At 38.1% G+C, this 21686-nt stretch overlaps 1 protein-coding gene and 1 long non-coding RNA gene across 2 annotated transcripts in view; one reads left to right on the top strand and one right to left on the bottom strand.

Moving 5' to 3' along the window:
- Positions 1 to 21686, top strand: part of LOC135117206 (hemicentin-1-like) — an 81414-nt gene that overhangs the window by 16066 nt on the left and 43662 nt on the right. Inside the window, exons 4-7 of the mRNA XM_064035799.1 lie at positions 2589 to 2783; positions 19060 to 19254; positions 19341 to 19412; positions 19514 to 19634. Coding sequence (XP_063891869.1) covers positions 2589 to 2783; positions 19060 to 19254; positions 19341 to 19412; positions 19514 to 19634 — 583 coding nt within the window. The remainder of the gene's footprint in view (positions 1 to 2588; positions 2784 to 19059; positions 19255 to 19340; positions 19413 to 19513; positions 19635 to 21686) is intronic.
- LOC126057019 (uncharacterized) lies at positions 11928 to 12610 on the bottom strand. The gene is made up of 3 exons (XR_010276705.1): positions 12378 to 12610; positions 12141 to 12254; positions 11928 to 12050 (listed from the first exon to the last, which is right to left on the bottom strand). It is a non-coding gene; the product is annotated as an uncharacterized LOC126057019 (long non-coding RNA).

Genomic DNA, 21686 nt, shown 5'->3' with positions numbered 1-21686 from the left:
ATGCACGGAAATTGTGAATGTAAATGGTAATTGTTATTTACCACCTCGCTCCTTTGACAAATTTGATGTATTTTACCACAGATGGAGCTACTTTAACCTTGGCTAAACACAATTTTCATAAAATTTTATTTTGCTTCCGAAGTTACTTAGAAAGGTGTGATTTTCTGTGTACAGATTGATAATAATAGGCCGATCAACTAATATATTTAAGTACAAAATTCAAATATACAGTTTTCAAAAGTAAACAGATTGCGTGTCGTAATATTTTACTTCTTGAATTCACTAAATTAATCATATCTTTTTATAGAATGAACCGATTTCAATGAAACAACTACACTATACTACATACTAAACTAAGTAATACCTCAAGTTACGTAGAATGTTTTGTATATAAGCATTGTCTGCATTGAATTCGTAGATTTTACGTGAATCGCGCACAAACAAACAGATAAACAGACAAAAATGATGGAAATGGGTTCTGTTAGTTATCCTTTAACATGCTGGCTATTTTTTTTTTCAATTTCTTCAACGTACAAAAATTACTTTTCTACAGATTTATTATATATATATGTCGCAGATTAAAACGGATTTGAGTCCACGTGTTGGTGATGTTCGTCCGCCATTTTAATATTTCTCGGTCAGTGCGCACACCCGGCGCCGGCAACGTCTCAGGAGCAAGAGAGCGAGCTCCATCGACATTCACACTACTGACAGATTGAAATGACACAGACAACTGTCACTGTCAAACATCAATATGAAGCTCACAACATTCAGTCTAGTGTTGTTACTCGAAAAATAAATAATTATTCATTCTCCGACACGGCCATACTGACAATCAACGCGCTCTCGCGTTGTCCGTTGAAACCATAGAAACGACAGGTCTGTCTCAGAAACTTAAATGATTAACCCGCAAAGCGTGGAAGCTTTCAACATAAGGACCTTGATAACACGTTAGCTTAATAAGCCTACGAAGCGTAGAAGCTTCCAGAAGACACACCGGTTCAAGCAGCAAGCTTTCAATCTATGCCTTAGACAAAGCGTACCAATTCTCAGACAAAGCGTATCAGCTTTCAGTCAAATTCTCAGACAAAGCGTAACAGCTTTCAGTCAAATTCTCAGACAAAGCGTATCAGCTTTCAGTTAAATTCTCAGACAAAGCGTATCAGCTTTCAGTCAAATGCTCAGACAAAGCGTAACAGCTTTCAGTCAAATTCTCAGACAAAGCGTAACAGCTTTCAGTCAAATTCTCAGACAAAGCGTATCAGCTTTCAGTTAAATTCTCAGACAAAGCGTATCAGCTTTCAGTCAAATGCTCAGACAAAGCGTAACAGCTTTCAGTCAAATTCTCAGACAAAGCGTAACAGCTTTCAGTCAAAGTGTAATAAAAAGTTCTCACACATTACAATCCATTTATTTGGGTTGGGTCACAATCACAATCATTTTATCGAAACAAAAAGCAAAATAATTTGTAATTCTTATAACGTCTCAATCAAACAAAGGAGGTTAGGGTATTTTTAAGTAAATCTGACCATACCTGGGTATCCGTAATACCAGAAACTACAACTTCAAAGTTGTTGGACTCGTTCCAGCCAGTCTCCAGCCGATCTATCAGCGCCAACTTATTCGTAGCAGCTAGATCGCTCTTGTACTCCACCATGTCACGAAAAAGTTCATGAAAGCTTTCTGTTACTACAAACTGACGTGTAAACCACTTTCAGTTTTCTAGCTAAGCCGGCACTCGTAGAAGGTTGTTGGTTAGAATTCCCAGCTCCATCAGCCATATTCTCTCGCTAAATTTAAAATCGAAATCCTAGTAAGGGCTAATTCAAGTGGTGGATGATGTACATCTGGTTTACTGAAGGGTGGCGCGGAAGAAACAGAAATACTGTCTACTGTTATCAACCAATTAAGTTGTCATTCAACTTAGAGCATTAAATCGTGTATATTATGATATATTTCGTAATGTCAATATGAAAAAGCCAACGGCGAGCAGTCAGCGCGCTTGCCGCTACCACACAACTCGACTCGCCGCCCGCGTGCTGCAAGCGAGCGGACCTTACGCGTACAGCGGACGGCACGCTCATTACGCGCCGACTCCGAGTCGGCAGCGAAACAACTTCATTGCGTCGTGTTCAATCATAACTGTTTTAAAATAATATTGAGTTTGTGGTGACAGCAAGCTTACGCCGTGCTGTTGCGGTGCCGCTATAATGTGCCATAACCCTAACTTTGAATCTCGCGGCGGACACATAAAACCTATGTACTATTTTTCGGACAATATACCTTTACTTATTTGTGAGAGGAGGCCTGTGCCCAGCAGTGGGACGATAAAAAAAGGCTGTAACACCAATACCTTTATTTTACTAGTTCAAACATAGTTTTATTTTAGTGACTCTGGACCTGCCCAGTAACAGTACCTACAGGTGTCAATTTTACCAAATGTCCATAGTTATTCAAAAATGTAACGATGTAACACAAAAATACATTATTTGCTTCTTCTCACGTTGCTGTATGTTTTCCCGCTCAGCGTATTTATCTGTTTTATTTTAACTTTCACCGTTATATAAAATAATAATTTTTATTTCCAGAAAAAGATCGCCTGACAGGATGGCCACAAACCAACTCCTCAGAAGTGGAAAATACACTAGTTGGGACACCGCGTTCCTTTCTAGAAATTGAATTCTCCAAATCATCCAATGGCCGCCAGCTGGTCTGCAGAGCTCATTACCCATCATATCCCTCGCCTTACTACAAGGATTATTTTATGATGCTGAATGTTACATGTAAGTATGTTTCTATTCCTGCAAAGATATTGCAGACTAGCTGCTCCTCGCGATTTCACCCGACTCCAGGGGAAATGTTTTCCTTTTGCTGAATAAAAAGTATCATTTTTTACCCGGTAGCAGACTAGTTAAACAGAGAATGAGCATGTCAAATCTTTATAAGTGTAGGCAGGCCTCTATCACTCGACGTACTTGCGCGCGATAAATGCCTACCGCTCGCTGGGTTACCGGTAGCCCCGCGCGGCTCAGGGCTTTCAATAGTCACACGCGCCGCGCGCGTTCCAATATTATTTTTATTTCGTGGCATGTTATGCTGTTGGTTTTTATTAGGTTTTTTAAGCTACCTAACAAACTGATGGATTATTTTGAGTTGTGTTGGTTTATATGCGACTATTGTAAGATTTAGAAACATTTTATATTCATTAACTTATCTAGTAATTCTATTTTTTTTAAATAAATTAATACTTACCTACGTTATGATTTTAACAACAGAGATCATTAGGTACTTATTTTACTTTAGTTAGTTTACTTTAGTTTTGTAGCTCAAAACACATCTCGAGTGTAAGTAGGTATAGTTCTGGTCCAACTTAATGACGACTCGGAACATTAAGCGTGTCGCTACGCAGAAACAAATTTTAGGTATGTATCAACACTCGACGGAGTTGTACCATACGGGGTATGACGAAAGCTTTACTTAAGTACTTACCTATGCTTTAGTATTAGGTAATATTAATGTACCCATACTCCATTTTAGTAGGCAATACAATAGTTAACTAAAGAAAAATATTCTTGATATTACTTTTTATTTTAAAACTCAGTTTTAAAAAAGGCTATCTTAAAATAAGTGTAACTTTGTTTTCCTACCTAAAATATTAATAAATTGTAAGAAGCAACCCTAAGCACGGCCACGGCACGGTTGCGGTCACTGAACTGTGCGCTATCGCATTGGAATAACAATCAAGCGCTCGAGCTTTTAAGGTTCATTTTATCGTTTGTTGCCCGTGGTACTACCAGTAGTACCAATAGTACTACCAGTAGTACCACGGGTAAATTTTTCTTCCCGTAGTACTACCAAGCGGTCTGGTAGTACCACGGGTAAGAAAAAACTACCCGTGGTACTACTGTCAATATTTTAGGTTTTTTTCAACCCTTTTGTTGTCACAGTTGACATTGTCATCCTAGAAAGAGAATTAACCGTCAAATCCGTAGCGGACCCCAATCGGGGTCTGAACATCAATGTCACCGTAAGCTCGGTTTAGACCCCAATTGGGGTCTGCGAATCAGTCATACACTTTCCTAATTATTTACGCTCATATTTATTTTCTTTCCAATCAAACCACATTTGTGAATACTAAATAAAATAACTAAATAAATTTAAATTATTTTTACGCATTCAAACCTTTCATATTTAGCATCCCGTTAGAAATATACCTTTTTAAAATCCAATCGTAATTACCGGGAATTCTGATCGAACTCGCCATGTTTGTTTACATTAGTTGTTTTTTTAAATTTGAAGACGCATAGACAAGATGGCGACGGTGATAGAAGTTTTGCATCGAATGATCCGATTCGTTTAAATAAAGAATCGATTTAATAATTTTATATTATTTGATATTATAATATTACTAAATTGCACTTTGGTATACGGTACCATAATCCGAAAATAAATTAGGAAAAGTAAAATGACTTAATTTATTTTGAAAAAAAATGCTAGAAAATCAGTGGTAGAAAATACGTTGTAGCCGGAATAAAAAAAATCTTCGGTTTTTAGGGTTTCCGAAGACGGCAAATGAAGACTTATTTATTTCTTCGGGTGTTTTATGTGCAGGATTCCTGTAGACCTGCCAAACTTAATGGCGATTCGTTATTTCCAACTTTTTAACTGAGCGGCAAAGCTATTTGACGAGAGCCGTAGTTAGGTGTAGTTATAGCAAAATTTTATGACGTTTTTATTGTTTGAAAGGGCAAATAGTTCGCTGTTCATCGAAAGCTGGTCCAAGATGGAAAGATGGCCGCAGCTGACTTATTTTTAACCGACTTCCCAAAAAGCGGAGGTTCTCAATTCGACCGTTTTTTTTGTATGTTTGTTACGCGATTACTCAGCCATTTATTTATCGATTTTGATGATTCTTTTTTTGTTTGATAGCGTATACTTTCGAGGTGGTCCCATTATCATCAGGTCAGGATCTGATGATGAAACCTTGAGAAATTGAGGGCGACTTTCGAAAGTTGCAGAAAGACATAGGTTGAAATCTTATCACTCAGGTGTTTGCCTGGTAGCACTATTCAACAGTGAAGGCTTTGAGCTGACCTGATGATGGAGACCAGTGAAGGTCGAGGGAACTCGACAACTGAATATTTAAACTTTCTCGTGTTTGTGCTTATATTATTCGTATTTACGAGGCCTCTGCAACAGTGAAGGAGATGGAGACGAGAGAAGTTCGGTTGTCGAGTTCCCTCGACCTTCTCTGGTCTCCATCATCAGGTCAGCTCCAAACCTTTACTGTTTCATAGTGTTATCAGACATACATCTGAGTGTCAAGTTATAACCTTATCTATGCTTACAATTTTCGAGAGTTGCCCTCGATTTCTCAAGGTTTCCATCATCAGATCCTGGACCTAATAACAAATATGGGGAATATACCCTTTCGACCAAAAACAAACATCCAAATTGAGAACCACCTCCTTTTTGGGATTCGGTAAAACATATTTGGTGACTTTAAAATCAATCAATTATTATTATTGTTTCTCATCATCAAATAAGTACCTACATTACTTTGGTAGTTACAAATTGCATTATATTTCAGAACACCAGGCTTACCCTCCGCCGAAACAAAAATCTTAGAATTGTTGAGAAATAATATAAGAATAAATTAAAATTCCGTAATAGGTAATAAAAATTCAATTAAAGTTAAAAATTATTACGAATGACGCAACACCAAAATAAATAATACATATAAAAATTTAATGCTAAAAACTTTCATAAAACTTAAATATCTCTTTTCTTAACAACAAAAACAAATTGAACCTATAATTTAAAATTAATAAATAAAATTGAAATAAGTTGCTATTAAAAAATAGGTATATATAAAATTGGTATTCGATTATTTATAATAAATATCCGATTTAGGTATCGAATGCACACCGCTGATTTAAAAAAAAAAAAATACTCCATTCCAAACTCTACTTCTTTTTGATCTTGTAAATTGTTCATTTTTAGGGTTCCGTAGCCAAAATGGCAAAAACGGAACCCTTATAGTTTCGTCATGTCCGTCTGTCCGTCTGTCCGTCTGTCCGTCTGTCACAGCCGATTTACTCGGAAACTATAAGTACTACAGTGATGAAATTTGATGGGAATATGTGTTGTATGAACCGCTACAAAAATATGACACTAAATAGTAAAAAAAAGAATTGGGGGTGGGGCCCCCCATACATGTAACTGAGGGATGAAATTTTTTTTTTCGATGTACATACCCGTGTGGGGTATCAATGGAAAGGTCTTTTAAAATGATAAACCGTTCACTTTAAGAAAAATGTTTTTTAGAAAACATTTTTCTTAAAGTGAACGGTTTTTGAGATATCAGCTCTCAAAGTCGTAAAAAGTATGTCCCCCCCCCTCTATTTTTATAACTACGGGGTATAAAATTCTAAAAAAAATAGAGGTGATGCATGCTAATTAACTCTTTCAACGATTTTTGGTTTGATCAAAGTATCTCTTATAGTTTTTGAGATAGGTTGATTTAACTGTAATTTACGGAACCCTTCGTGCACGAGTCCGACTCGCACTTGGCCGGTTTTTATTGTGTATTTTATGTGCTGATTTTTTAGTTATTGAACATAAATAAGTGCACGAAATGTATTGCAACGGATTGAAAATGTTATAAATATGACGTTTGTGTTGTGTTTGAGAAAGTGATGCGATTATTTATTGGTAAGTTTTCACCAAATTTGAAATGCCTAACTTTTCGATAGACTTAAAAACACCGTAATTATTATCTTTTTCTGAATTAACTGACCCCATTTGACCTTTGCACGTTGTTGTCAAATAAGTGAGCTCTAAAGTTATAGTTAAAATACTTCTGATCAGGCATTACGGACTTAGAATTCATGTGTAGAAAGTTAGTACAAATTTTTGACTTCCATGTCGCGATTCAAAATTCCCGCCGAATCAACGGTAAAGTAATATGTCAAAATCTTGTCGAGCAGAGGGGTTAAAATATTTTTAAGAACCAGAAGCAGGTTTATTTAACAAGAAAATAACAAGAAATAGTTTTAACATGAAAATCAACTACGATTGAACAAAAGTATTCAAAAGCGCGACAAAATCGTATTCTCGTCAAACTATAACATGTCTTGTCACAATGACGTTCGAAAATGGAATCCTCCAAGCAGAGATACACGACTGAATGGTGGGGTGTCGATGGTCGCTCGTCTCTGCTGCCCTTTATGTAACCACTGGCAGCTAACACGGCCTCTCCTGACACCCTGACGGACGTCCGTGCCGAGGACTCGGCAGGATCTGGCTGAGCCTGGTTGTGTTTTGGAACACCTGCACATTCAATAAGCGAGTTGGACCTGGCTCAATTTCATCATAATTAAATCTCGATTGATTAACGTGGTCGTTAGGATCAGCCTGACAGTTGACAGCTGACAGCTGTTTCGGCTAAGTCATTTGCAGGACGATTCCCTATTATAAATTGAATTAAAAGTCATAGTGCATCAAAACTTTTTTATTGTTTACATTGTGTCAGTCAGCTATACATAGTTTGTAGTGAGAGTGAAATAGTGCGGCCTTGGGCTGAAAATCAACAAATTAAAATACGGTTTTTGGTACAAAGTTATACGGTTACCCGCCAAAATAATTAATTTTGGTTTGCTGGACGTGAGTCTTGACATCGTTGCCACAGACTATAACAAAGTGCAATCGCCCATCACTAACTGCAGCGCCATCTGTCTCGTGGAGACAAGCTGCTCATTGATCTGTCTAGTGGATCACCAATATCGCCATCTAGTGAGTCGGACCGGAACCACTTGTGATACTTGAACTGACACACCAACGATGCCGGGTATCAAATGTGGAGGTTGCTCTCGTTACACCTCATCGGTAGATGGCGCTAGGTGTGGGAAATGTAAGGTTCTCTACTGTAGAGTATGTGGAGGATTCACTGCAAAAGCCTCCGTTCCTCCCACTTGGCGATGTCTCGAGTGTAAGAAAAACATTGTTAGGGGCAACAGAAACGATACCCCTGTCAGAGGCCTCACACATAGTTCTCCAAGCGATGTCGCTGGAATTTCGATCCTGGACTCCAGCTCACCAAGCATAAACGCAACGTCGCTCAATGCCGCCACCACCACCATTCGTGAGTTGTCACCTGTACCTAGCAATGACCTGCACGTAATCCTTCACGAGCTGAGAGCGGTTCGTGCGGAGATACAGGTGTTTAGGAGAGAAATGGAGGTGGAAATGTCGGAGCTTAAGTCCACCTTGAACTGCTGCAGCGCGCGCGTCGACGGTCTAGAGGCCAGGGTAGACGCACTTGAACAGCGTGCTACTTCGAGGCCCACGAACTCCGACAACGTAGGCGTAATAGTGGAAGAGCTGAGGCGAGAGCTCAATGATAGGGACCAGGAGCTACTTGCTAATGATATAGAGGTGTCCAACTTGCCGGAGGAACAAGCGGAAAACCCTACCCATTTAATCAAAGCCTTAGGTCACAAGTTAGGGATCAGCCTGGAAGATCGAGATATCGTCAGTGCAGAGCGTGTAGGTGGCAGGCAGCTCAACGCGACGAACTCAGCGGGACCAACCATATCACGCCCGCGGCCGATAGTCGTGCGCCTTGCTCGCCGAGACCTGCGTGACCAGCTTATGGCGAGCGCGCGAGTGCGACGAGGCGCAACTACGGCGGATCTCGGCATGCCCGGGCCGGCGCAGAGGTTCTTCTTAAACGAGCGGTTGACTAAAGTTAACCGCTTGTTATTTCGTCAAGCACGGGAAGCGGCCAGCGCTCTTGGCTGGAAGTTTGTCTGGACCAAGCAGGGCCGCATCCTCGTCAGGAAGGCGCCGGGGGACAAGGCGCAGAGGATCCGCACGGAGGGGGACTTATCCCGAGTCTTCGGCTCTGAAAATTAAACAGCCTAGCTTAAGTAAAATCTACCTTCGAGTAATTATTTGTTTAAATTTAAACTGGCAAAATGATTGTTATGACCTTTTTTGCACCGTCCTCAACCATAGACTGCACGCACGCGAAATTTACTCAATACAAATGTCTCATCACTTATCTGCTAAAAATTATTTATTTACATTATATGTACAATTTACATTTACACCTAATTCTAATTATATACATATCATATATTCTTTTAACCCCAACCACTTTCAAATTATATATATTTCACATATAAACATACACTCTACATCGACACACTACTTTATAGGCTGGTACTATGCCTACACTCTCACACATGTAATGCTTGCACCTAATAGTATCTATGGCTCCCAGTAAATACATTAAGTTTGGTCTATTTAACGCGGGATCTCTGGGGACTAAACAGGACGAGTTCTTGATCGCCATGGGTAACCACTCTGTGGACATCATGGCTATCAATGAGACATGGTTACGCAGTGGGGAAGAGGACCGCGCTCCTAGTATCCCCGGGTACAAATTCAAACATATACCACGACCTGTTTCTGTACGAGGAGGGCGTGGCGGGGGTGTGGCTTTTTATATAAGAAATGGTGTAAACGCAAGAGTCAAGGCTCATCCTGAGCACTCGACTGTTGAGCAACTCTGGCTGGGCCTCACAGTTAACAAAAACAGGCTTCTTGTAGGGACTGCGTACCGCCCGCCTTGGCAGGACCTGGAAATATTCCTCGGTGCCATAACTGCCAGTATTAGCGCCTTAGGCCCATATGACAATGTCATATTATTAGGTGACTTAAACGTCAACCTTCTAAATCCTAATAGTTCAAAGACTAGGCAGCTAATGGGTTTTTTCGGCAATTTTAATCTGGTTCAATCTGTCACAACAGCCACACATTTTGTGAACGACAGTTGCTCATTGATAGACATTATATGCACTGATGCTCTCATACGAAATGTCGAAGTGAACCATATCAGTGAGCTTGGTCATCATGCCTTTATCACTTGTGAATCAGTTTTCAGGAAGCCAAAGTGTAAACCAAGGATTGTTAGGTTTCGTCCTCTCGCTGACATCTTGCCAGATTATTTTAAGCAAGACCTAAACGCGATACCATGGTCTGATATTGGAACCTTGGATGACGTTGATGCTATGGTTCAAACATTTAACTCCTACATAACTCAACTTTTCGATCTCCATGCCCCTATGAAGACAAAGACCTATTATTAGCGGCCTACACCGTGGATTACCGACAACATTCGTCTAATGTTCAAGCTTCGAGATGAAGCTAGACAGAGAAGTCGCGAAACAAAGCTCCCAAACCACAGGCAGTACTATCTGGATCTGAAGCATGAGTCAGCAGCCGCTTTAGTGAGGGAAAAGACCGCATATTTTACAAAAAACATCAATGAGCTAAGTAAAGATCCCAAACTATTATGGCAGAATTTAAAATCAGATGTTCTTCCTGACCATAAAGATAAGCGGCTGCCAAGTCATTTTGATAATCCGGATAGTATAAATGCGGCATTCTTGACTGTACCAGGGAATTGTAGCGACAATATCTCATTGAACAACTACTTTAACTCGCGTAGGTATAGTCCAGCCAGGTTCTCCCTTTCTGGTACCAATCCGGAGACTGTTTTGGGGATAATCAAGAGACTGGGGTCAAGAGCTCTGGGTGTTGATGGTATCAGTCTGGACATGTTGACACTCACACTGCCAAACACCCTGCAAGTCATCACTGATATCATCAACAAGTCCATAGAAACTCATACATTCCCCAGCCTTTGGAGACGTGCTATTGTTTGCCCTATTCCCAAAATAAGTGACCCTGTAAATATGAAAGACCTTAGACCTATAAGCATCCTGCCTTGCCTCTCTAAAATTCTAGAGCGTGTGGTATACCTCCAGGTAATAGAATACCTGGAGGCAAACAACATATTACCCGAGTTACAGTCAGGATTCCGCAAGGGTAGAGGGACTGCAACTGCGTTGATGGATGTAGTGGGTAATATTCTGGAGGCACGCGACCGGGGGGAGGGGTCAATCCTTGTCTTGCTGGACTTTTCACGTGCTTTTGACGCTATTAATACCAGTCTACTGCTGTCCAAGTTAACTTATTATGGTTTTGACGGTGCTGCGGTGGATTGGTTTAGTAGCTATCTCACGGACAGGTCCCAGCTCGTGCAAATCAACAAAGAGGACGGTACTACCATCTCATCCCTTCCACTCCCGGTGACTAGGGGAGTTCCACAGGGTTCGATATTGGGCCCATTATTGTACATCCTCTATAGCGCTGATGTAGCCAAATCCCTTATGAGCTGCAGATATCACATGTATGCAGATGATATTCAGCTGTATACATCCTGCAAGAGGGATAATGTGGTAGCTGCAGTTCAAAGGATAAATGAGGATCTGCAGCGGATAGTGACTTGGTCGGAGGGGAATTGTTTGCTGCTTAACCCCCTTAAGTCCAAGTTTATGGTGCTAGGAACAAAAAAACAGGTCACCAATATATTAACTGCCAAGCCTGAGATAGTCATTAATGGGGAAAAAATTGAACGGGTAGAACAAGCGTGTAGTCTGGGCCTAATCTTGGATCCGGAGCTGCACTTCGAGGCTCACATAAATAATACAGTTAGAAACTGTTTCTACAGACTGAAGGTACTATATGGTATCCGTAATTTTCTTAGCCTACCTCTTAGGAAACAACTTGTTGACACTCTAGTCCTATCTAAGCTAAATTACTGTGATACTGTATATGGGCCTTGTCTGCTTGCTAGGACAGATAGGTTGATACAGCGGGTTCAGAATGCCTGTGTCAGATTCTGCATTAAAGTCCCTCGCAGACACCATGTTACACCATACACCAACGAAATTAAAATGCTAAAAATGGCTGCCAGGCGTAAACTACATCTTGCTAGCCTAATGTTTGGTATCACTTCAACCCACAAGCCACACTATCTATACGAAAAACTCATATGGAAGGAAACATGTTACGGACATGGTCTTCGCTCCATAGTTGCTCCGCTGAAGGTTCCTTCTCACAAAACTGCAGCTTTCAGGGGCAGCTTCAAATTTGCAGCCACACACTGCTGGAACGACCTCCCACCACCTTTAAGGGGCCTGAAAACAATTAAAACATTTAAATCCCAACTAAAAAACAAATTATTACAAGCACAATTATCCCTATAATATAGGAATTTAGCTGCATACCTCAGAGCTATGGCCCAAAGCCCTTGCTGGGATCCCCGGCAATGTAGTGGTGCGGTTTTGCTGCCTCCTGTCTGCTTCACTTCATATACATACGAAGCATTGTCATTTCTGGACCTGTAATAATTTCTTTAATTTAATTTCAATTCTATATTACTTTATTTTATCAATTTTTATTTTTATTAATTTTTTTTTTGACATTGCTTCTCGCTATTTCGAATTATTTCAATTTTTAGTTACCTCGGATTGTCCTTGAAACGCATTACACACACTGCTCCGCATGGTCATCCTCTATGCTACCGGATTCCTATAATTTGGTCGTCCCACACCACACTAATAGTATATTCATATCCACTCACAATTATACAACACAATAACACATATTACACTATTTACATCACTTGATACACATAATATTGCATAATAACATATCTCACATGTAATTGGCCGGGTTAACCTGATCTTTGACACATGACACTTACCGCGGTGTCTATGGTTCGAGACGCTCATTGGTCGACTATTTTAATTTTTCGCTCTTTTTTTGTCTATGTCCTATGTCTGATATTCTCATATTGTGTTATATTTTGTTTTTAGTTTGTGTTCTTCTGTTTAGTTTACATCGTTCTTGTAACTGTTTTACATTACTTATATATATATGTATTTATTTATTTAGTGTATTTATGCCGAAACAGCGTTAAAGTTTTGTAGTTCCGGCTAGGACGCGTGGTGGGTCAGCGCTGAAAACCAGCGCTGTTGTCTCGTGCCTGCGTGCGCGAGACACAGCATTTATGCTGAGCGCTGTCCCTTTCACGCACGAGTGACGCAATTGCAGCGTTTTTTTTCCTTTTTATGTTCACTGTATTGTTTGTTTTGTGCCATATTTACTTATTTGTTTCTTGCGTCATTCGTGTGTTCGAAATAAATGGATTTTCTTTCTTTCTTTCTTTCTTTCTTTCTTTCCTGAAGTGCTAATCCATCTTCAACCGATGATATTTTGGCAAAGATTTTCATGTAATTTTTTTGCTCTTTGTCCAAACTGCATTAAATTTGTTTTATCTATATTAATCTTGAGGTTGTTCTTCTCTAACCAGCTTACTACCGAGCTAATATTTTTATTTATTTGTGTTTCGATGGAATTAGTTTCATCAGTGTCAAAGATAAGCGTACTGTCATCAGCGAACATTATCATGGGATATGTCGTAGCAGATGGAAAGTCATTTATACACCGCTATTTTTTAATTAGTGCACATACTTAAAGGGCTCATTTAAAAAGTTCTTAGTATTATCTATGCAAAGTTTCAAAAACTAATATTCATAATCAGCAAAGTTATTAGCGATAAGTTATATCCAAAAATTTCACTCAATTCATGGAAACATTGTACAAGTTATTCCAGTACTGCGATTCTATAAAACTCGATCAACAACTCGCATTTCACTTCGATTCGTAATGTCATTTCATACTTTAGGGGAGGTAGGGGAGGGATGGGCACTTTTTCACAATTTATTGCATAAAAAATCAGATTTTACAGATCATTATCAACTTTTATTGCCATTTCTTATATTCGGCTAGATATAATGAAAGAGCTTTCCTAAAAATTACACTCAGTTTCAACATTACGAGATATTTAAACGGTTTTATTTAGCTCACCCCGTTTGTTTTATTATTTATTCTTGGATCAAATTTAGTAATTCAAATTTCACCCTCTTCCTGTCAACCGATTGGTCTGAAATTTTGTATACACCTTTAATTAAATCCAATATGGCCGCCGGCACAAAATGGCACAGCCCCTCAATATGGGTATCAAATGAAAGGGCTACACAAGTAGAATACTGTCAGCAACCCAGCGGGGCCAACAGGGCCAAGGCCTGCCTGCACGTCGATTCTATAAAATTCGAACAACAACTCGCATTTCACTTCGCTATTCACTCTCACTTCGCATTCGATTCAGAACGACCTTAATTTTGCATTCTGTAAACATCACCTAATCACTTGCGAAGTGAAGTGAGCTCGACATCGACCAATGCTGTGCTAGTGACTTCCCACTCGACAAAATGTCAACCGAGATTAATCAGTTTTAATTTTATCAGTTTTGACACAGAATTTTAGCTAAATATGATGTTTTAGTTATAATTTGTTATTGTAAGGAATTTGAGGCAGCTTTTAAGTATAAAATAAACAGAAATCTCTAAATTCGTGCTGTGAATATAATCTATGCTTGCCCTACGAAAAAAAATACTGACAGCGCCAATTTGCCTTTCTTGCTGATTTTGAGGAAACCTTATATATTTTTTTACTACGGCCGGATTGTTCAGAGCTTCCACTACTTCATTTATGCAACGAGATGCAGACGGTTGCGATAAATAAGTTCTGATGCCCTCTTTAATAACCTTCTGGTAACTGCCACTAGCCAAGAATGATAAAGTACATAGTATCTGTGAAACAATAAATACAATAAAAAATGTAATACCTACTTTATCTGGATTTAGTGAAAACAAAATTGAGACCAATTTGGTTATTTTCATGCTTAAGAGAATACCAATATTATAACTGAAGTACAGAGTCTTTTGAAAACATATCAGCTGGCGGAAACCACATAAAGGGAATACTCCTTATTAAGAACTAAGTGTTTTCTTATTATTGTGTGCTTGATTACAATTTTTCAACTATAAACTGTGTCAATACTTACTTTTACACGAGTTGTAAGTCCTTTGCCTCGACGTTTTGTGGGCTTTATCAGGGGCAGTAAATCAGACTCCAGTTGGTCAATTAGCTCCTTTGACAATCTATATATGCTCACATAGTCATCATCGCGAGTTAATAAAGATAAACTACGAATTCTAGCAGATTGTTGACGCTTTTCTAAATTATCTAAAGCATGAGCTTCTTCTAATAAAGATTTAAGCAAAAACATTCTAGCCATCGTTAAAGGTAGGCACTTAATCACTTTAAAACACTTAGAACTTTATTTAAACAATATTTTAAATATAATAGTCTCTAGATCAAGTTGGCAACGGTACCTGAAACAAGATTCTATAAAGGATTTTTCGCGCAGATTTATAACCTCACAAATTTTCACTGACGAAGAAGAGCAAAATTTACAAATTATACAATTACATGGTATGTCCAAGCCTCCCTACCATAGGGAGCATTGGACACTTTGACTTAGTTTATGAAAAAAATCGGTAAAAACTTTTAAGTTAAACGGTTTTATCTTATGTGCACTGAAAACTAGAAAATAAAAATAGTTACTTACCTGTCAACCTACGTAGGTGGTCCCGGTCATATTAGACTAAAATAAAACGTGGGGCCCATTAACTATTGCTGTAGTACTCTCTTCTAAAGGTATAATAGGTGTGGATTGCATCGACTTACTATAATTGTAACTGGAGATTTTGACAATCAATAATTAATAATAGAAAATACACATACCTTTCATTAGTTTTCTCTTTATAACGATCCGAAACCGCAACAAAATATTTAAGTACTTTTACGAGTGTTTGTTCTTGACAACTCACAGAAATGACAGATAGTCTATGGATGAACACCGTTACCAGTCGGTAACGTAAACTACCCAATAAAAAAAAACAAAACTATGATCAGAAATCAGAATAAAAGGACCCCCCTTTTATTCTGATTTGATCATGTCTCCAACTGCCCATCTCTCCCCTACCTCCCTATAGATAGACAGATTTTGACAGATCTGTCAAAATCTCGACTTTGATTTAGTTCAACTTGTCAACACGCTCGATAGTGTAGCGCTAGTGTAGTTTGACAATGTCAATCACGAAACTTTAAGGTAGAATTCCGTGGGTCACGATTGTCGCAGCCGCGCGCGACAAAAGTCAACCTATGAAAATGTATGGCACCGCTGCCGAGGGCTGCGACAGTCGCGCGCGGACGACGAATTTCGTGAGCCGCTCGCGGCCGTACGCTTCTCAACATGGTCTAGCGCTTAATAACATCTATAGAATTTTAGTAAAACCAGAATTAAATTTTTGACAATGCCGCGAGCAGCTTACGAAATTCGTCGGCCGCGCGCGACTGTCACGGGTGCCATACATTTTCATAGGTTGACTATTGTCGCGTCCACGGAATTCTACCTTTAGATCGAAGTCGAAGTGAGAGTGATGTCGAAGTGAGTTGTGATATTTTATAGAATCGACATGCAGGTCATTCATAGTAGTATTCATTAATAATATTCTGTCGCTCTCGCATTCGCGTGCTCTCGCTCGAACTTGCCCCGCGTCCAACAGCTGATAACGAATGTAGGTAACTAAAACGCATAGATGCGTTACGATTAAAAACTAAGAAAAAGTAAAATAAAAGGTGTACGGAAAATAAACTTTTATTCAATTCAAACTTTTCCTTCATACTTTATTTGGGCTTAGGACCAACAAAATTACCAACTTTTTCAAAATGAATTATAAAGAAATTAGGTGACTAAATTAAAAGATTACGTGGTAAAAAGAAATCAAATAAGTAAAGTTGTAAAACTTGTGAAAAGAAGTAATTTTGGCGTATTTAAAAAGTTTGAATCAGCTGATATTTACAATAATTATGTTATGTCACCTTAGAATTTACGTACCTACTTATTTACAAAAAAACTTACAGATATTTTAGCTGTCCTTCAAAATGTCCACCACCATTTTCAATACAAACACGAGCACGTTTAATTAAATTGTTTTTTAATGATAAAAGTATGTCTCGTTTACTTTTTACTTCGTCAAACGCGTCCAGTATGCGCTGTTTTAATTGTTCTACAATTGTAGGCTCACTAACGTACACTCGTCGTTTAATTTCACTCCACAAAAAAAGTCCAATGGCGTGAGATCAGGAGATCGTGGCGGCCATGCCACGGGGCCGCCTCGACCGATCCACCGACTCCCGAACTGCTCGTTTAAAAGGTAGACGATGTAATTATTCCAAAATTATGAGGTTTATAAAAACTTACTAAGATAGACAAAAACATTGTTGGAATCGCTGAACTAAATAAACGTCGGCATTGTTTTAAATATTCAAAACAATTTTGAGTGAAGTTCCTCGAGCAAACAACGCTGTATTTTGTTGGGGACCAATTTTCCATATTTCTGGAATCTTAAAAAATCTAAAATGAAAAAATATATTTTTTTTATTACATTAAAATTAATTTGTGGAGGCACCAGGAACAGCTGCCTCTAACGCCGCTATGGTCAGTTAATTAACTCATTAGCCAAAATAAAACATATATTTTAATTAATGTAAATTTTACTATTATCGATATCCACTTCATCTTTAAAGGTAACAGCCCAAATTTCATCTATAGGAATATAAAGGGCAAGAAAGAGATGGACGTATTAGAATTTCTTAATGAAAGAAAGGGACTTTCCAAAAGACATCAACGAGCGTGAGCGCGGCTCACCAACCACCAATTTAAATAGACCCCTGTGGTATTTCGTAATATAATTAAATCAAAGCCAAATTTTGGATAGGTTGTAATATCATTTCTTTTAAATTGTTACACGCCTAAACTACTGAACCGATTTGGATGAAATTTGGTACAGACATAGTTTGGAACTCGAGGAAGGACATAGGATAGTTTTTATCCCAAAAATCCTGCGGGAGCGGGAACTTCTCAAAAATCCCGCGAGATCGGGAACTATGTGGGTAAAACCAAAAATCTGCCGGAAGTCACTATTCCACGCGAACGAAGTCGCGGGCAAAAGCTATATTTTAATAAAATGAAACTTACTACCTTATTTATCACGAACGAATAAACGTATCAAATTGAAATTTATACCTAATACCTAGGTCTATTGTCCCTTTAGGTTGTGAAAAAATCTAACTTCTAAGTTAACGCGATCAAAAGATACAGCAGTTATACCGACACCTTCCCGTATACCGACGAATTCCCGTCACACGCTAGGGAATCAAAACCTACAAGGTACTTCCCGTGAACTCAGAATCTTGAAATTCGGCATAAAGGAAAAATTGCGAAAATGATATATTTTGATGATAAAGTTACATAAAATATTAAAATATTATTTTTGCTTACATGACATAAAATATTTTTTTTAATAATTATAAACTTACTTCTACCCTTTTTCACATGAGCGCGTAGAGATATTAAAGTTGAAATTCATATCAAACACTTCTTAAATACAATTGCCTCTAAACTGTGAAAAATCTTAAATCATTCAAAGGTCATTGGGCAATGGAATGGAAACCATACCCAAGGCGGATACGAACGAAATATAGCACAGTATAATGATAAAGGCTCTGATTTACTATGGCATTAGTCGCATCAATGTGAACCATGGGAATCTAGAGAAAATCAGGTGTAAACATCAAATATTTCAATGGGGAATTTAAACGACCAAGTTTTGCGGATTTGAGAAATCATTTCTTTGTAGTGAAAGAGTATACTCGCCGTTTATTTTCATTGTCATCAGGTCAGGATCTGATGATGGAAATCCTGAGAAATCGAGGGCAACTATCAGAAATTGTAGGCATGCATAGGGTTAAAACTTGATTTTTAGATGTATGTCTGGTGATACTATCAAACAGTGAAGGTTTAGAGCTTACCTGATGATGAAGACGTGAGAAAGTCGAGAGTACTCCTCAACGGTATGTTTTAGTTACGTCGTGTTTGGGCTTATATTATTCGTATTGACGAGAACTTTTCACAAAAATTAAAAAAAAACAAAAAAACAACTTCTAAAAACAACAAGAAAACTGTTTATATGCATCGGTCTAGATCTCGGTAGTTAAATAAACATAGATGCATCCTCTAGACACCGACTTCTAGACCGATGCACCTAACATAATTTATTTCACGATGAACTGAAATCGTAATCGGATTTAGCTTAAAAGGTAATGTCGTATGATTAATCAATTCATAATTAATTTGATTTATATCAGAAATATTGCATTTGCTTTTTTCAGACGCTCCAGAAGTTTCTGTAAGTGGAAGTGACGAGAGCAGCCTGGCCAATTTAGAAGAGGGTCTGAGTGCTCTCACCCTGGAGTGCCGAGCTGACGGCAACCCCAGCCCCTATGTGTGGTGGACCAAGAACGGTCAAGTTATCTCTACGAAGGGAGCAAATCTGATCCTTGTTCCAGTATCTAGGAATGATTCTGGTTAGAAGTGTACTAAATGTAAGCCCTGGTAATTTTAAATGGTGTCGTGTTGATTAACTTCAAAGTTTTTGTTTGGTTATTTTAAGGTAAATACGGCTGCCACGCAAGAAATTTTTTAGGGGAATCCGTACCAGCGCAGATAGAGATTGATATAAAGTGTGAGTTTTTTTTTAATCTTTATTGCGTATCTATCATAGGTGATACAATATTGTCACAATCATCATCAGCCTAGTAAGAAACTTTATTCTTTATGTTTAAGATCCTCCACGAGTGATTTGGGTGGGACCAAGCACAGTAATAGAAGCGAACCTGTTCTCTCAACTTACACTGGATTGCAAAGCTGAAGGCAATCCCTCACCCTCTTACGCCTGGTTTTACAAGTAAGTTATTTTTGAAACTAAATACTGCAACCTTGCATTAAAAAAAATGTTAGTGGATGAAATACACTTGCGTGCAAAAAAAACGATCCACCCCTTACGCTTTCCTTCAGTACGCGATATATTAAAATGAAGATTAGACTAAGAAAACAAATATTGATTTATTTATTTAACAGTTTATGTACACACTTACACACACAGAATACAGATAAGAAGAAAAATAGAACACACATAATAAAAGTAAATAATACAAGTGAAAACAATAAAGAGATAGTGAGTGATTCATTACAAAATTATCATAAGATGGGTGTTAACATGTCAAAAGATTCATTTTCTACATTCCCACTTGGATTTTTTTCCGGAAAGCTTAGGAAGCATGAGCGACGAACAAGGAGAGCATTTTCAACAGGATTTAAAGGCTTTTGAAGATCGTCATCAAGGCTATATGTTGGGAGACTACTGTTGGTCTATATTAAAAGAAACCGATTCCGAAACCTATAAAAAGAAGTCAAAAATTAATAATTTTTGGTTGTTTATGGTCCATTTTCTCCTGTTTTTTAAATTAAGTATAATTCCAAACGTGGACCTGATAGATTTTTTTATATATTTTTCATAGAGTACCTATAGATAGATAGATAAAATTCAACAACTTTTATCTGGGGTATAAAAGCCGTGTAAACTAGTGCAGTTTAACGTGCCATCCGAAACACAGTCATTGGTGTCTAAGATATACTTAGAAAATACATACAAACTTACAAAAGTTGCATTGGTACTTGCCTGACCTGCAGTGCGATTCTATAAGAATTCACTCTAAACTTCGAATCTGAATCCGCCGTGAGTTTCGTGATTGGCATCCTAAAACTCGGTTGATAATTCGAATCTACACTAGCGCTACTCTTGCGAGCGTGTTTGCGTAGGGTAAGCATAGATTATATTCACAGCACGAATTTAGAGATTTCTGTTTATTTTATACTTAAAAGCTGCCTCAAATTCCTTACAATAAGAAATTATAATTAAAACATCATATTTAGCTAAAATTCTGTGTCAAAAACTGATAAAATTAAAAACTGATTAATCTCGGTTGACATTTTGTCGAGTGGGGAAGTCACTAGCACAGCATTGGTCGATGTCGAGGTTATTTATGTAGATTAAGAATAATAGTGGACTGATTATTGAGCCTTGTGGACAGCCGTATGATGGCATGGTTTTGATTGCGCTTGTAATATCCTCTATTTTAACTACCTGTTTTCTGTTTTGTAGGTAGGATTTAAAAATGTTAAGGGCCTTTCCTGTGACACCTATGTTGGAAAATTTCTATAATAGCTTTTTGTGACTCACTGTGTCAAAAGCTTTTTTTAAGTCAATAAAAATCCCTAACACTAGGTTTCTTTGATCTATGTTGGTTTTGATTTTTGTGATAAGATCAATAGCGGCTGTTTTAGTGCTTGATCGTGTACGAAAACCATATTGCTGTTCTATTAGAAACTGTTTTTGAGTGAGATAATTATTTAGACGGTCATACATAACTCGTTCAAATATTTTGGACAAAACAGGCAATACCGACCCAGGTCTATAGGTATTTGGGTCAGTCCTTATTATTCTGGTTTTCAAATTTATTTTTCTCAGGTTTATTAAAACCTGGTATTTGTAGTATCTTACGGGCCTAGGCCAAAGTGAGATACTAATTTATTGACGGGATAATTTGAGATGATGAATTTGGTACTGCACTGAAATTACTGTCCAGATCTAGCTGTAGAAATTTTCTGACTATGCGACATGTATTTATTATAGCGGCTTTTTGCAATGTTAGGTAAGTGTATTTTGATAGATTTAGGGCATTCAGACTATTAAAAATTTGTTTTGGGATGACGCCTGTAGTTGAAATAACTATTGGCACAGATTATATAATAGTTCTATTGGGACTATTGTTACGCGGTTCATTTTGCAGACTCTAGTGTTTTTTTCTTGTAGTTCTGTGTATTTTCTGATCTTCTCTGTGATAGTTTTTTGTATGTTATTTGTATTTGGTACTGCTATATCTATTATGTATGTGTG

The sequence above is a fragment of the Helicoverpa armigera genome, chromosome 8, assembly GCF_030705265.1.
Source record: "Helicoverpa armigera isolate CAAS_96S chromosome 8, ASM3070526v1, whole genome shotgun sequence".
Lineage (NCBI taxonomy): Eukaryota > Metazoa > Arthropoda > Insecta > Lepidoptera > Noctuidae > Helicoverpa > Helicoverpa armigera.
The sequence above is the reverse complement of the archived record's forward strand: the minus strand, read 5'-3'. Positions and strand labels throughout refer to the sequence as shown.